The sequence below is a fragment of the Palaemon carinicauda genome, chromosome 22 (genome assembly GCF_036898095.1).
Source record: "Palaemon carinicauda isolate YSFRI2023 chromosome 22, ASM3689809v2, whole genome shotgun sequence".
Classification (NCBI taxonomy): Eukaryota; Metazoa; Arthropoda; class Malacostraca; order Decapoda; family Palaemonidae; genus Palaemon; species Palaemon carinicauda.
Genome location: NC_090746.1, coordinates 46,446,131 through 46,459,165, shown reverse-complemented (window position 1 = coordinate 46,459,165; position 13,035 = coordinate 46,446,131). Strand labels below are relative to the sequence as shown.

Sequence of the window (13,035 nt, the reverse complement as noted above, 5' to 3'; positions counted from 1 at the left end):
GAGGCGCTGGAGGCTTGTAGGGTCTGGATGTAAGCGCCTCTTGGAGGAGTGAATCGTGATTCGATTTCCTCCACCTCTCGGCTGTCCGTCCCACATCCTTGGGCTCAAACAAGCTCTTTCCAAGGATGGAAGAGTGTCTGAGCTTGCCAACATCCACGGTTGCGACTTTCGAGAGGAACCTCTCGGTCACTACATCTCAATGCTTCAACATCGAGTTTGCCCACAAGTTCGAAACTTGGTGAGCCGGAAATCGATGGTGCTCGTGCCCGAGAGGAAGGATGCCCAGAGATCCAAGCCAGACGGCCAGCCACGAAGTGGCCTGCATGGCACACTTTGCGGCCTTCTTCTGGCTCAAGATCTCCGAAGCCGAGAATGTCACCTGCCGGGCGGAGAGTTTCTCGAGAGAAATTTCCCTGGTAAGCCCTTCCACGGAATGGTGGAGAGGCAGAGCTAAACCAGGCTCCCCCATAATCTCGAAGTACCTACTCTGCTGGCGGCTGACAGACCCAGTGTCAGCGACTCCCGCTGGAGGGAAGGGGATCGGGTGATCCTGAGGAGTAGAGATGATGGGGCCTGCCTGAAAAGAAGGAGAAGAATGTTGCCCAGACCCCTCTGAAGAATCTTCCTGCTCCTGCATGTGCGCTGCTCTGCGTTTACGGGGTGGAGATTGTGATGACGATGATCTGGAAGTACGCGCTCCAGAAGACTCGCCAGGTTGCCCGTGTTGCGAAACCCGACGGGAATCGCGGGTGCACATGCGCGCGCGCGCGCGGAGATGAAAGCGATGGCACGCGTGGGCCCGCAGGTGAGGGTGAGCGTGGTTGTAAGGGCGAGCGCTGGCGGTCGGGAGACCGATGGCGCGTTGGCGAGCGATGGCGCGTTTTGGCGAACGATGGCTCGTTGGCAAGCGATGGCGCGTTGGCGAGCGATGGCGCGTAGTGACCAATCGCGTAGAGGAGTTAACGCGTGGGCGCGTAGGAGACCTACGGCGATCTGAAGCGTAGGCGCGTTGAAAAAATGCTTGCGCGCAGGCGAAGAATCGCACGGGCGCTTAGTAGATTGCTGGCGCGCAGAAGATCATTGGCACACAGTTGCGCGGCCAGAAGATATCAGCGAGGGTGCAGAACCAGATGGTGAGGTTGCGCGCAAGGGCGAACGCTCGTGGGCGGGCACAGGAGACTTCTTGTGGGCGTGCGGGCGCGCAGAGACTCGTCCAAGTCTGGAAGAGCGCACCGATGATGGTGCGCAGGCGATGGCTTGCGCGTGGGCGAGCTCTGAGGGAGCGCAGGAGATCGTCGGCGAGGAGGCGAAGGAATAATCTCCTTGCCTGCGCCCAGATCCGGCGATCGTGGGCGCGTGGGCAAACGTTGGCGCGCATTACGCACATCAGGAAAGGGCGCACAGATGTGCGCTGGCCAGCAGGCGAACGTGGGAGTTCAGCGAAGGAATAATCTCCTTGCCTGCGCCCAGATCCGGAGATCGCGGTCGCGTGGGCGAACGTTGGCGCGCATTGCGCACATCAGAAAAGGGCGCGCAGATGTGCACTGGCGAGCAGGCGATTGTGGGCGTTCAGGAGACCGTTGGCGCACATGGCGCGTAGCAGGAAAGGGGGCGCAGATGTGCGCTGGCGAGCTGAAGAGTGCTGGCGCACAGAGGGTCTCAGAAGCGCAGGTGGTGAGCGCTGGCGATAAGGAGATCTACGGCGAGACTCAGCTACAGGAGATCGCTGGAGTGTTGATTCAGCAGAAGTCTGGTCCACAGCAGGAGAGCGTTTTCTCGCTACTGCGCGCGTGAGCGTGCAGGAGAACGAAGTTGCACAGGTAAAATCCTGGCACTTAAGGGACTTACTCACATTGTGAGGTGAGCCCTATGCCCCGAAGGGACCGCTGCCCGTTGGAAAACGGGGTGCGTTGGCGCCCACTGCGCATCTGCGTCCAGGAAGGGAGATGGAAGACAAGAAGGTCTGGCAGGTGTCGGAGATCACGAACGATCTGCCGAAAGGTCTAGCGAAGCAGCTGCAACGGTCTGTACTCGTCGAGGAGGATCCTCTGCGGGGAACGTCGGGAAGATGAAGACGACCAAGGACAGGAGCACCATCATCAGTCCTCCGAAGAGGAGTCTCTGTTAGTGAACTCCATCGAGGGGGAGATGCACTCGCAGGAGAGACCGTTGGACTCAGCTGCCCCCTCGAACGATGTTCGGAGGGGGGAACTGAGCCTTCAGCAACATCAGCAACAACAGCAGGGGGGAGTCCTCCGAAGAGGAGTCTCTTTGAGTGTCCTCTCTCGCGAACGAGAGAGGTGAACACTTCATAGCAGAGACCAGAAGAACTGATGATGGCGCCCCTTAGGGCCGTTGGATCAGCAAGCTGACCTAAAAAGAGCACTCCTCCGAAGAGGAGCTCCTGCAGCTGCTCAGCCCCTTGAGCGTAGCTGCAAGTGCGACCGCTCAGCACCAAGAGCATAGTCGCACGAATACCATGGTCCGGCCTTGCAACCGCTCAGCCCCTTGAGCATGGTTACAAAAGCGGTCGCTCAGCACCAAGAGCATAACCGCCCGAGGACCAGGAAAAAACCAACCGGGAATTATTAAGGTAAGAGAAGTTGCCCCCCTTGAAGGGGAAAAAACTCATACCTGGGAAGGGAAGTTACTCACCCCTGGAGGTGAACCTCCTGAGCGTTCTAAGATGAACTAAGGAGCTGACAGTTGTCACGGGAGAACTTCTAGGAGAAGGGAACACGCCCATGACAAAGTCCTAGAGAGGAGGCAGCAACAGCAGACTCCCCAGGCCCAAACAGGACGGCTCAGCTTCGTTGGCACATTAGGCAAACAAAAAACTAGATAGTTAAATGTGAAAATAAAATAATTAGTTATCATTTATTCCCCCGGGGGAACTCCGAAGAGGAACCCCTGAGGGAAAAGAACATAAGAATTACGCACCAGGTATGCACCCTCCTCCCCCACTGACACTCACGGGGAAGGGGGGGAAGGCGGAGAACTGTAACAAAAACAGAATTATAACAATTATAATTATGTAATTCATCTAAGAATGTTCGCTAATAGTAAGAACGAATGAACCCCGAAGGGAAGCGTTCTACACAAGCTGAAAAGTTAACAAATACAAATAGATTTCATTAAAAATAATTGAGACAAAATAAGCGGAGTAGCAACTCAACCCGCAACGGGAAGGAAGCTACCGTAATACGTAGTAGTAGTAAAAGGGTGAACGACCTCGAGAGAGAGAGACAGACCATAGTCAAACTAAACTCCCATGTTCCCTTCGCTGATAGTCCAAGTACCCCGTATGAAAGGAGAAACAGCGGAGAAAACAGATTAATGAATAAAGTCCAGCGATGACGATTCCCAACGGCGCCCGAGAATCGGAAGCCGAAGGAACGACCGAAGAACCAAGGGAGAGATCGCGACCCATGAAATGTCACCGTGGTGGCCTGTAACTACACGGAAATGTTGTCGTACACTACACAAACACTGAAAAGGAAACTTACTGAATTTCTATACTCCAATATATACATAAACATAAGAATGTTTATATATATATTAAGTATAAGAAAAGTAAGTAATTAAGTAAAGACAAAACATTAATGGCTGCCATGCGAGGGCGGGAGCAGACACGTCTGCCCACCGTCCGAGCCAAAAGCGAAGTGAATCAGTTCACCGGTGTGTGAGGGGAGAGGGAGAGGGGTAGGGGTAGCTAGCTACCCCTCCCCTACCCCCTCGCTAGCTAGCGAGAGGGTAGATAACCCTCATTAAAAATCTAATCGCTCGTCATTTCAGCTACGCCGAAAGTAATACAGTGGTCCCTCGCTAGTTCGCGGTTCAACTTTCGCGGGTTCAGAGCTTCACGGGTCTAAAAAATATTCAAAAATTAAAAATATCAAAAAATATTAAAAAATTAATAATAATGAAAAATATTAAATTAAAATTAGAAATTACATTATTTTACAAATTTTGAAAACAAAATACAGTATTCAATTAGAATTAGTAATTGCATCATTTTACAAAATTTTAAAACTAAAAGAAATGCACGTCTGTATACGCTAAGCATCACGGGCATAAACGCAAGCTGATTGGCCAGCACTCGCTGAGAACTCGACTCCCCATTGGCCCATTCACTAGCCCAAGCTTCTCCCGATGCCCATCGCTCCACGCTTTTCTCGTATACGCTTCTCGCCATAGATCGCGGTTAGTTAGTCTTTGACTCGCGGTGATTTTTTAAGTGTAAAAGTTCTGTGAAGCCCATCGTGATGCCTCCCAAACGCTCTTTATCCCTTGGTGCATCTAGTGAACCGAAGAAAAAGCGAAAGATGTTAACAATTAACGAAAAAGTGAGTTTATTGGACAAGTTGAAAGCGGGAAATAGCTACGCGAGGGCGTAGCCCGACAATATGGCCTTAATGAATCCACGGTACGGTACATAAAGAAGGAAGAGAAGAACATCCGCAAAACTGCTGCAATATCTTTCACGAAAGATGCCAAAAGGGTTGTAAACACCCAGAATAAGACCACGGTGCGAATGGAAAATGCACTGGCTATTTGGATCCATGATTGTAGGGAGAAGAAAATCACCCTGGATACAAACATGATCCGAAGTAAGGCTAAAACTTTGTTTGATGCTATGGTGCCTGAGGGTGGTGACGACGACAACGTTCAAGATGAGGAAGAAAACGACGGCGACGAAGATGATCCTCTGCCTGGTACCTCAAGCCAGACTAGCCCACGACGACCACGTACGACTTTCGTTGCCAGCAAGGGCTAGTTTGATAAGTTTAAGAGGCGATTCGGACTTCAGTGTGTGTCGTTGTACGGAGAGGCAGCCTCTGCAGACGAAGCAGCAGCGAGGCATTATGTTGAGGATGTGTTTCCGGAAATAATAGAAGAAAATGGCTATGTCCCGGAGCAAGTCTTTAATATGGATGAAACAGGCCTCTTCTGGAAGAGGATGCCGTCCCGAACATTTCTTTTCAAGGACGAACTTAAAAAGACAGGTTTCAAAGCTCACAAGGATCGAGTGACTCTGCTCATGTGTGGCAATGCTGCAGGATTCATGCTGAAGCCCGGCCTTATCTACAAGTCACAGAATCCTCGAGCATTGAAAAGCAAGAACAAAGCCTTACTGCCAGTGTACTGGATGGCCAATAAAAAGGCCCTCACACTTGATTGGTTCCTTAACTCTTTCATACCACAGGTAAAGCTTTACCTGGCTGAAAAGGGCCTGCCCTTTAAAGTGGTTCTCTTCATGGACTGTGCAGGAGGTCATGCAACTAATTTGCATTATGAAGGGGTACAGGTGGAGTTCCTTCCCCCCAACACCACTTCCCTTATACAGCCCATGGATCAGGGGGTTATTAGGGCCTTCAAAGCCCTCTACACTAAGTCAACAATGGAGGGTCTCATCTCCTCCATTGAAGAGACCGACGAGACCTTCAGCATCAAAGCTTATTGGAAGGACTACAACATAGCTACGTGTCTGGCTAATATTCAGAATGCCCTAAAGGACATGAAAGGACAGACACTCATCTCCAGCTGGAAGAAATTGTGGCCAAACAAAATCACTCATGACTATGAGGGTTTCACGCCTAACGAAATACATCACTCTGCCCTTGATAAGGCTGTCAGGCTGGCTCGGTTGGTGCAGACTGAAGGCTTCTCGGATATGACGGCTGAGGAAATTAACAATCTCATCGACTGCCACTCAAACCCGCTGACAGAGGAGGACCTACAGGAAATGACCAAATCGGCGAGTGAGGAGGAAGACGAGTCTGCTAGTGACGAAGGTGACGAACCTGAAGAAGGTGGCCTTGCATTGCATAATTTACAGGACCTCTTCAATGTTGCCAAAGACCTCCAAAAAAGGGCCAAAGAAATGGATGACAACATGGTAAGAGCCGTCGAATTCAGCAATCATATTGATGACGTCATGGCTGTTTATAGGCGCATCTTCATCGACAAAAAAAAAACAACGTTCACAACTCCCAATAACGATGTTTCTTACGCGCAAAAAACCAGAAGAAGATCCTCCTGCAGCCGCTACACCGCCTCCTGCATCCCTTACGCCACCTCCTATAGCCACTACGCCACCTCCTATAGCCATTACGCCTCCTCCTGCATCCATTACGACACCTCCTGCAGCCACTACGCCGCCTCCTGCAGCTTCTCCTGCATCGTCTGCGGCGTCATCCGAGGAGCAGTAAAGCTCTTCATGCCCCTGTGCAGTCATTCATCGTTATCACCTCATCGTACTGCACAGGTCTTTTCATCAACTACGATTAGAAGATCTTATTGTAAGAGGTAAGTTAAATGTTTGATTGTTTAACATGAAAATCTCTCTCTCTCTCTCTCTCTCTCTCTCTCTCTCTCTCTCTCTCTCTCTCTCTCTCTCTCTCTCTCTCCTCTCTCTCTCTCATTTTCTATATGGTATGGTACAATTTTATTTATGTATTAACTGTAATCTTAAACCCCCGGAAATAGAAATTATAAATGTTAATTTGTTGTGCAAAACGACGGACTAATTATGTTAGCTAGTTGTAGTGTTTTCTTGTTTTTGAAAGCTGATAACGATAATTGGTTGTTCGCAAGTAAATTGTCTGGTAGAACAGTGTTCTAGACCCTCAATTGTTATTGTAAACAGACAACATATTTTACAGTTTTTTTGTTTTTATGTTATAACATGAATTTCACTCTCTCTCTCTCTCTCTCTCTCTCTCTACACCCATTTTCTATATGGTATGGTACAATTTTATTTATGTATTACTGTAATCTTAAACCCCCAGAAATAGAAATTATAAATGTTAATTTGTTGCGCAAAACGGCGGAATAATTATGTTAGCTAGTTGTAGTGTTTGCTTATTTTCGAAAGCTGATAACGATAATTGGTTGTTCGCAAGTAAATTGTTCGGTAGAACAGTGTTCTAGACCCTCAATTGTTATTGTAAACAGACAACATATTTTACAGTTTTTTTTTTTTTTTTTGTTATAACATGAATTTCACTCTCTCTCTCTCTACCCGTATTCTATATGGTGTACTGTATACAGGGGGGGTATATATACGTTTTTTTTAAGCATTTTCAGTTTTCGCGGGTGGTCTCGGTCCCCATTAACCGCGATAACCGAGGGACCACTGTACCCTATGTAAATAGCGTGGTTTGTATTTCGGTTACGGAACAACTAAGCCTCTATGCCTACAGACCGTCGAGAGCATACTTCTATACCCTTTGATCGTGGATACTGCCAGATTAGCATCCTGTCTGAGGTATAACAAAAAATCCGCAATCTGACTCACAAGAGGTAGTGGATGAGGAAACTTTGCGCTACCTACACCAAGCTCTAAAAGTCTCCCACTTAGATTGGTAGACCCTCTGTTAAGAGACCCTCCTCGTTCTGGCGATAGCTTATGCAGCCTGCGCCGAAAATCCTCTCGCTTTGACAAGCTTCTCGATAGTCTGAAGGCAGTGTTTGAGAGCGAGGGGGTTTTGATGATACCTCTCGAAGTGGGATTGTTTGAGAAGCTTTGGACCTGCAGGAAGGCTTCTTGGGAAGTCCATCAACATGTCTACCACTTCCGTGAACCATTCTCTCGTTGGCCAGAATGGAGCTACTAGGATCATTCATCCCGAATCAAGGAGAGCGAATTTCCTGACGACCAGATTGATGATCTTGAACGGGGGAAATGCATATGTGTCCATCCCTGTCCAATCCATCAAAAAGGCGTCTACCGCTATTGCCTCCTTGTCCGGAACTAGAGAGCAATAGTTGGGGATTCTCTTGTTCTGGTTGGAGGCGAAAAGGTCTGGTAAAGGTCTCCCCCACAGCTTCCAGAGACTCTGACAGACCTGCTGGTTGAGGGTCCACTCTGTGGGAAGAACTTGCCCTTTCCTGCTGAGCATGTCTGCCCTTACATTCCTCTGTCCCTGTACGAATCTTGTCAGCAGTTCTACCTTGTTTTCCTTCGACCAAAGAAGGAGCTCCCTTGCTGTTTCGAACAGACAGAGAGTGAGTCCCCCCTTGCTTCCTGATGTTAGCTAGAGCTGTGGTGTTGTCCGAGATGACGTCCACAATCTTCCCTGACACTAAGTCTTTGAAGGCCTTTAGCCCTAACAGAATGGCCATCAACTCCTTGTTGTTGTGCCATCCGAACTGACTTTTTTCCCAAGAGCCTGAGACCTCCACGCGTCTGAGAACAACACTAGGTCTGGGTTCTTCTTGTACAGGGAGATCCCTTCCCCTAACAAAGCTGGATCCAGCCACCACATCAGATGATCCTTGACTTCTGCGGGAATGGGGAAGGAAAAGGAGTCTTCCTGTACCACACCTTTGATACAAAGTGTTGAAGAGGTTTTAGGTGGAGTCTCCCCAAAGAGACAAACTGTTCACGGGAGGAGAGAGTTCCCAGTAAACTCATCCACTCCTTCGCTGAGCACTTCTGTTTCTTCAGGAAACCTCGGACCTTCTTGAGGCACTTGGTCTGCCTTTCCTGGGAGGGAGAAGCCCGAAAAAGAACTGAATTCAGAACTATCCCCAAATAGAGAATAGTCTGATTCGGCTCGGTCTGAGATTTCTCCCTGTTGATGACGAGAACCAGTTTTTGAGCCATCATGAATGTCTTTTGTAGGTCCTCCAGACATTTTTCTTTCAACCGTGAACGTATCAACCAATCGTCCAGATAAAATGATACCCTTATCCCCTCTTGATGCAGCCAGCCTGCCACGTTCGCCATTATCCTGGTGAAGACTTGAGGAGCTGTGCTGAGACCGAAGCAAAGTGCCTTGAACTGGAAGCACTTGCCCTGGATCACAAATCTCAGGTACTTCCTCGAAGCTGGAAGGATGGGGACGTGAAAATACGCGTCCTGCAAATTGAGGGACACCATCCAGTCCCCTGGATGTACTGCTGCAAGCACAGACTGAGTCCGTCTCCATGGAGAACTTCGTCTTCTCCACGAAGACGTTCAGAGAGCTGACATCCAGGACGGGCTTCCATCCACCCGAGTTCTTGGGTACCAGAAACAGGCGATTGTAAAAACCTGGGGAGGAAAGGTCCAGAACTGGTTCTATCGCTCTCTTGTCCAGCATCTGGTCGACCAGATCCAGAAGAGCCTTTCGTTTCCCCACATCTGCGTACTGCGCTACTAAAACTAGAGGTGTATCTGAAAGAGGAGGCTTCTTCAAAAGGGGGATCTTGTATACTTCCTTGATGACTGAGAGGGACCAGGTGTCCACCCCTCTTCTTTTCCAAGATTGCCGAAAACGTGACAGTCTTGCCCCTATCGTTGTCTGGAGGACTTGCACTTCATTTCTTGGAACGAGATCTAAACGAACCTCTGTTCGTCCTTGCTCCTGACTCCTGTCTTCTTCCTCTAAAGTCAGATCTCGAAGGAGCCCTGCCTTGAAATGGCTGTTGGAATCTCCTCTCCTCCCTCTTCAGAGACGAAGGAGCGACTGTCAAAGGGTTTCCGAACTGAGCGCGATAAGAGGTCTTGGGTGGCCTTTTGCGCAAGAGAAAGCGTAATATCTCTGACAAGGGCCTCAGGAAAGAGATGTTGCGACAGGGGGGCGTAAAGGAGCTCAGACTTCTGTGCAACAGTCACAGATCTCGAAGCAAAGGAGCATAGCAGGGCCCTCTTCGTCAAGACTCCTTCTGAAAAAAGGGAAGCCAACTCATTAGCTCCATCCCTAAGAGCTTTATCCATGAAAGACATGATACTCGTTAGGTCTTGTGTTCCCTCCATTTGCTCTGTCTTCCTGGCCAGAGTCCCTAGAGACCAGTCCAAAAACCTAAAAACCTCAAAGGCTCTAAAAATCCCTTTGACGAGGTAATCAAGTTCCGACATCGACCACATAACTTTGGCCGAGTTGAGTGCATGCCTTCTGGCAGTCCAAAATGCCAGGGAAATCACCCTGGGAGGAGGCAAGCACTCCCAGACCCAGAGGCTCCCCAGTCTCATACCACATGCCAGCCTTCGAAGCAAGACGAGCTGGTGGAAAAGAGGTGGTGGTCTTAACCGCTTGTCTCCGTTCCTTCATCCAATCGTCTATTTTAGCGAGAGCCTTCTTAGCAGAAATAGAGAGCTTCCTCTTGATGAAGGCCGACTGTTTCTTGGCCTTCTTCCTGCTAAACTGAGATTGAGGAGAACGAGGAGCAGAAGGTTGAAACTCCTCTCCATACAGTTCAAGGAGGGAGCGAGAGAGAACCTTGTAGTCGCCAGCAGCGTCAGCGGGTTTGTCTTCGTCCTCCGAGACATCATCGAGATCCTGTCCCACCTCTACTACAGCCTTCGTTCGGGAAGAAGGCTCACCTGAATCCGAAATAGGAAAATCGTAGGATAAATCCTGTAGGAGAGGGCTGCAAGCAGCCTGACACCGAGAACCGCTTGCGTCCTGGCGCCGAGTGCAGGTGTCGTCCTGGCGCTGGGAGTCGGAAGCATCCTGGCGCCGAGCGCTAGAAAGAGTCCTTGAGGCGGTAGGAGGAAGAGTCCTGGCGGCAAGAGAAGGAGGCGTCCTTACGCCGAGAGCTGCCATCGTCCTGGCGGAGAGAAGCAGTATCGTCCTGAAGAAGCAGGCTGGAATCGTCCTGGAGCAGAGTTAGAGAGGCAGAATCGTCCTGGCGCCGAGAGCAAGAGGCGGAAGAGTCCTGGCGTCGAAAGCGAGAGCTGTAATCATCCTGACGACGAGAAGCGGCATCGTCCTGGAGAAGCAGGCTGGAATCGTCCTAGCGTCGAGAGCGAAAGGCGGAATCGTCCTGGCGCCGAGAGCGAAAGGCGGAATCGTCCTGGCGCCGAGAGCGAAAGGCGGAATCGTCCTGGCGCCGAGAGCGAAAGGCGGAATCGTCCTGGCGCCAGGCAGATGAGGAATCAGTGCGGTGTCGTGTCTTTGACGAAGCGCGTAAAGTTCCTTAGGAGAGGAACTCCGTTCCCTCTTAAAAGCTGACTTCTTGACGCGTAACGAGTCGTGTTTACGTCTGTCGGACTGGGAGTGAGGGCGGCTAAAAGCTTGTACTAAAGAGAAAAGCTGCTCCTGCATAACTGACATGAACGATTTAGCGACTTCTGCTGGATCCTGCGGTTCCGAAGGAGACGGCTGTCGAATAACACTGGTGGAAGGAGAAGGATCTTCTGCTGCTCTATCCCGACTTTCGCCTCTTGATTTCGTCCTCTTCACAGGCACAGTATCCAAATTGTCCTCCGAAGAACAAGGTTCGTGGCTACTCTTGGGTGGCCTTACGTACTTCTCACCCCATTTCGGTCGTCGACGTACCTTCTCCCTTGGTCCTGGGAGCTTGGTAGAGGTCTAGACCTAAGGTAATGACAGGTTCAATCAGTCGCCACTTCCACTGCACTTTCACAAGCACTAACTTCACTCTCACTCTTACCTTTTAAGGCCGCAAGTTGATCTTTAATGGCCTTCAACTCGGCAGCCATCCTGGTGTACCGAGGGTCATCCGCAGATACGGATCCTGTAGAAGGAGCAGGAGTTACTACTTCAGGGGAAGGATCAACTTCGAAAGAGGAATTAATTAAAGGTTAAATAGATAAATCAAGACTAGGTTCGCTAGCAGACTTAGATTTAGATCTAGAGGCTCTCCTTACTCTATCAAGCTCTAATTTGCGCACATAGCGCTTCATAGCTAACCAATCCTTCTTATTCAAAACCTCACATTCTCTGCACCTATTATCCAGTGCACGCTCAAAACCCCTGCAACCCAAACAAACAGTGTGAGGGTCTACCGGCACTTTCGGTAACCTCACCTTGCATTCCTCATTCGCGCGCACACGAAAATGAAGTTTCTCACTCATATTAAACAAGAACAAAAACAAAAAAAATCACAGAATAAACAGAAACAAGATTGCCAAATCCCCAAATCAATGTACTTCACCAAAAAGAAGTCCGGTACAGCAACACAAGGAAAGCGAAAAGAAAAACTCTAATGGCGGACCAACGGTGTTGTCGATCCGGCCGGCAGAGATGATCTGAAGAACAGAAAACGGGAATGATTCCAGTACCACCCTGTAAGGGTTGTTAACCACCTAACCACATAACCACCACAAGACGGTTGCCGCGTTTTTTTGAAAAATTCTGCCGAATGTCAGAGACTAAGCTATATATATATAACTGCCAGGTAAGTTCTATTCATAAAATTATACTTTATTCAATGTGGAAAATACTATAAACTGTTGCTTACTGACAGTTATAATAGACTGACTTATTATAGAATAAGAGAAAACTTTACTTTTATTTGACAAATATTATTCCTAATTAAATCATGGGTCTAACATAAAAGAGTAACTTATAAGTACTGTACATAAAAAAAAAAAGTTTAAGCACTTCAATATTGATTTATCAAAATTCCATAAAAAGTTATTTGCTACTTCCTGTGCTATATCTAACCTACATGTAAGACTGTTATTATTCTGCTTAATCAATGAGTAAGACATCTGAGCAACCATACATTAAAAAGCCCAATGAAATTAACATGTAAAAGCTTTCTTACTAAATGCCCAACTTATGATGCTCCATGTAAGTATTCATAATGCAATACGTACCACATTCTTCTTGTTATAGATGGGTAGGGAAACTCCTCCGACAACAGAAATATGTCGTAAAACAGGTAATTCTTCAATATGATCTTCCCCCTCTAATACTGAAGGCAAGCTCACATTATGCAAAACTCCATTCTCAACACTTAATCGTTCGTGTGTTTCCAAATTAACATGGTTGCGTATGAAAGACTCCCTCTCTACCTCACTCATTTTAGATAATATTGCGATGCAATTGCAAACCAGCCTGGAATCACAAAGTCACATTAAAAAATATATAAATTTGACAAACAATTTGCATTTTTTTTCCTAGCTATACAAACCTGGGTCATTTATATGTTACTCCTAGTCTCATTTTCTCTACAACCAGATAATCAATGAAAAAGGGTAGGATTGCAACATTCTTATGGTTGCTAAGCAGCCACTGCGCATATGGGGTAGCAGGCCTGCACCCGACACTCTACTCTCTCCTGGTCAAAGACTTG

At 48.4% G+C, this 13,035-nt stretch overlaps 1 protein-coding gene across 1 annotated transcript in view; it reads right to left on the bottom strand.

Moving 5' to 3' along the window:
- LOC137616420 (midasin) overlaps nucleotides 1–13,035 on the bottom strand; it is an 814,866-nt gene that overhangs the window by 641,969 nt on the left and 159,862 nt on the right. The window contains exon 4 of the mRNA XM_068346159.1: nucleotides 12,557–12,797. Within this exon, the coding sequence (XP_068202260.1) occupies nucleotides 12,557–12,797 (241 nt within the window). The remainder of the gene's footprint in view (nucleotides 1–12,556; nucleotides 12,798–13,035) is intronic.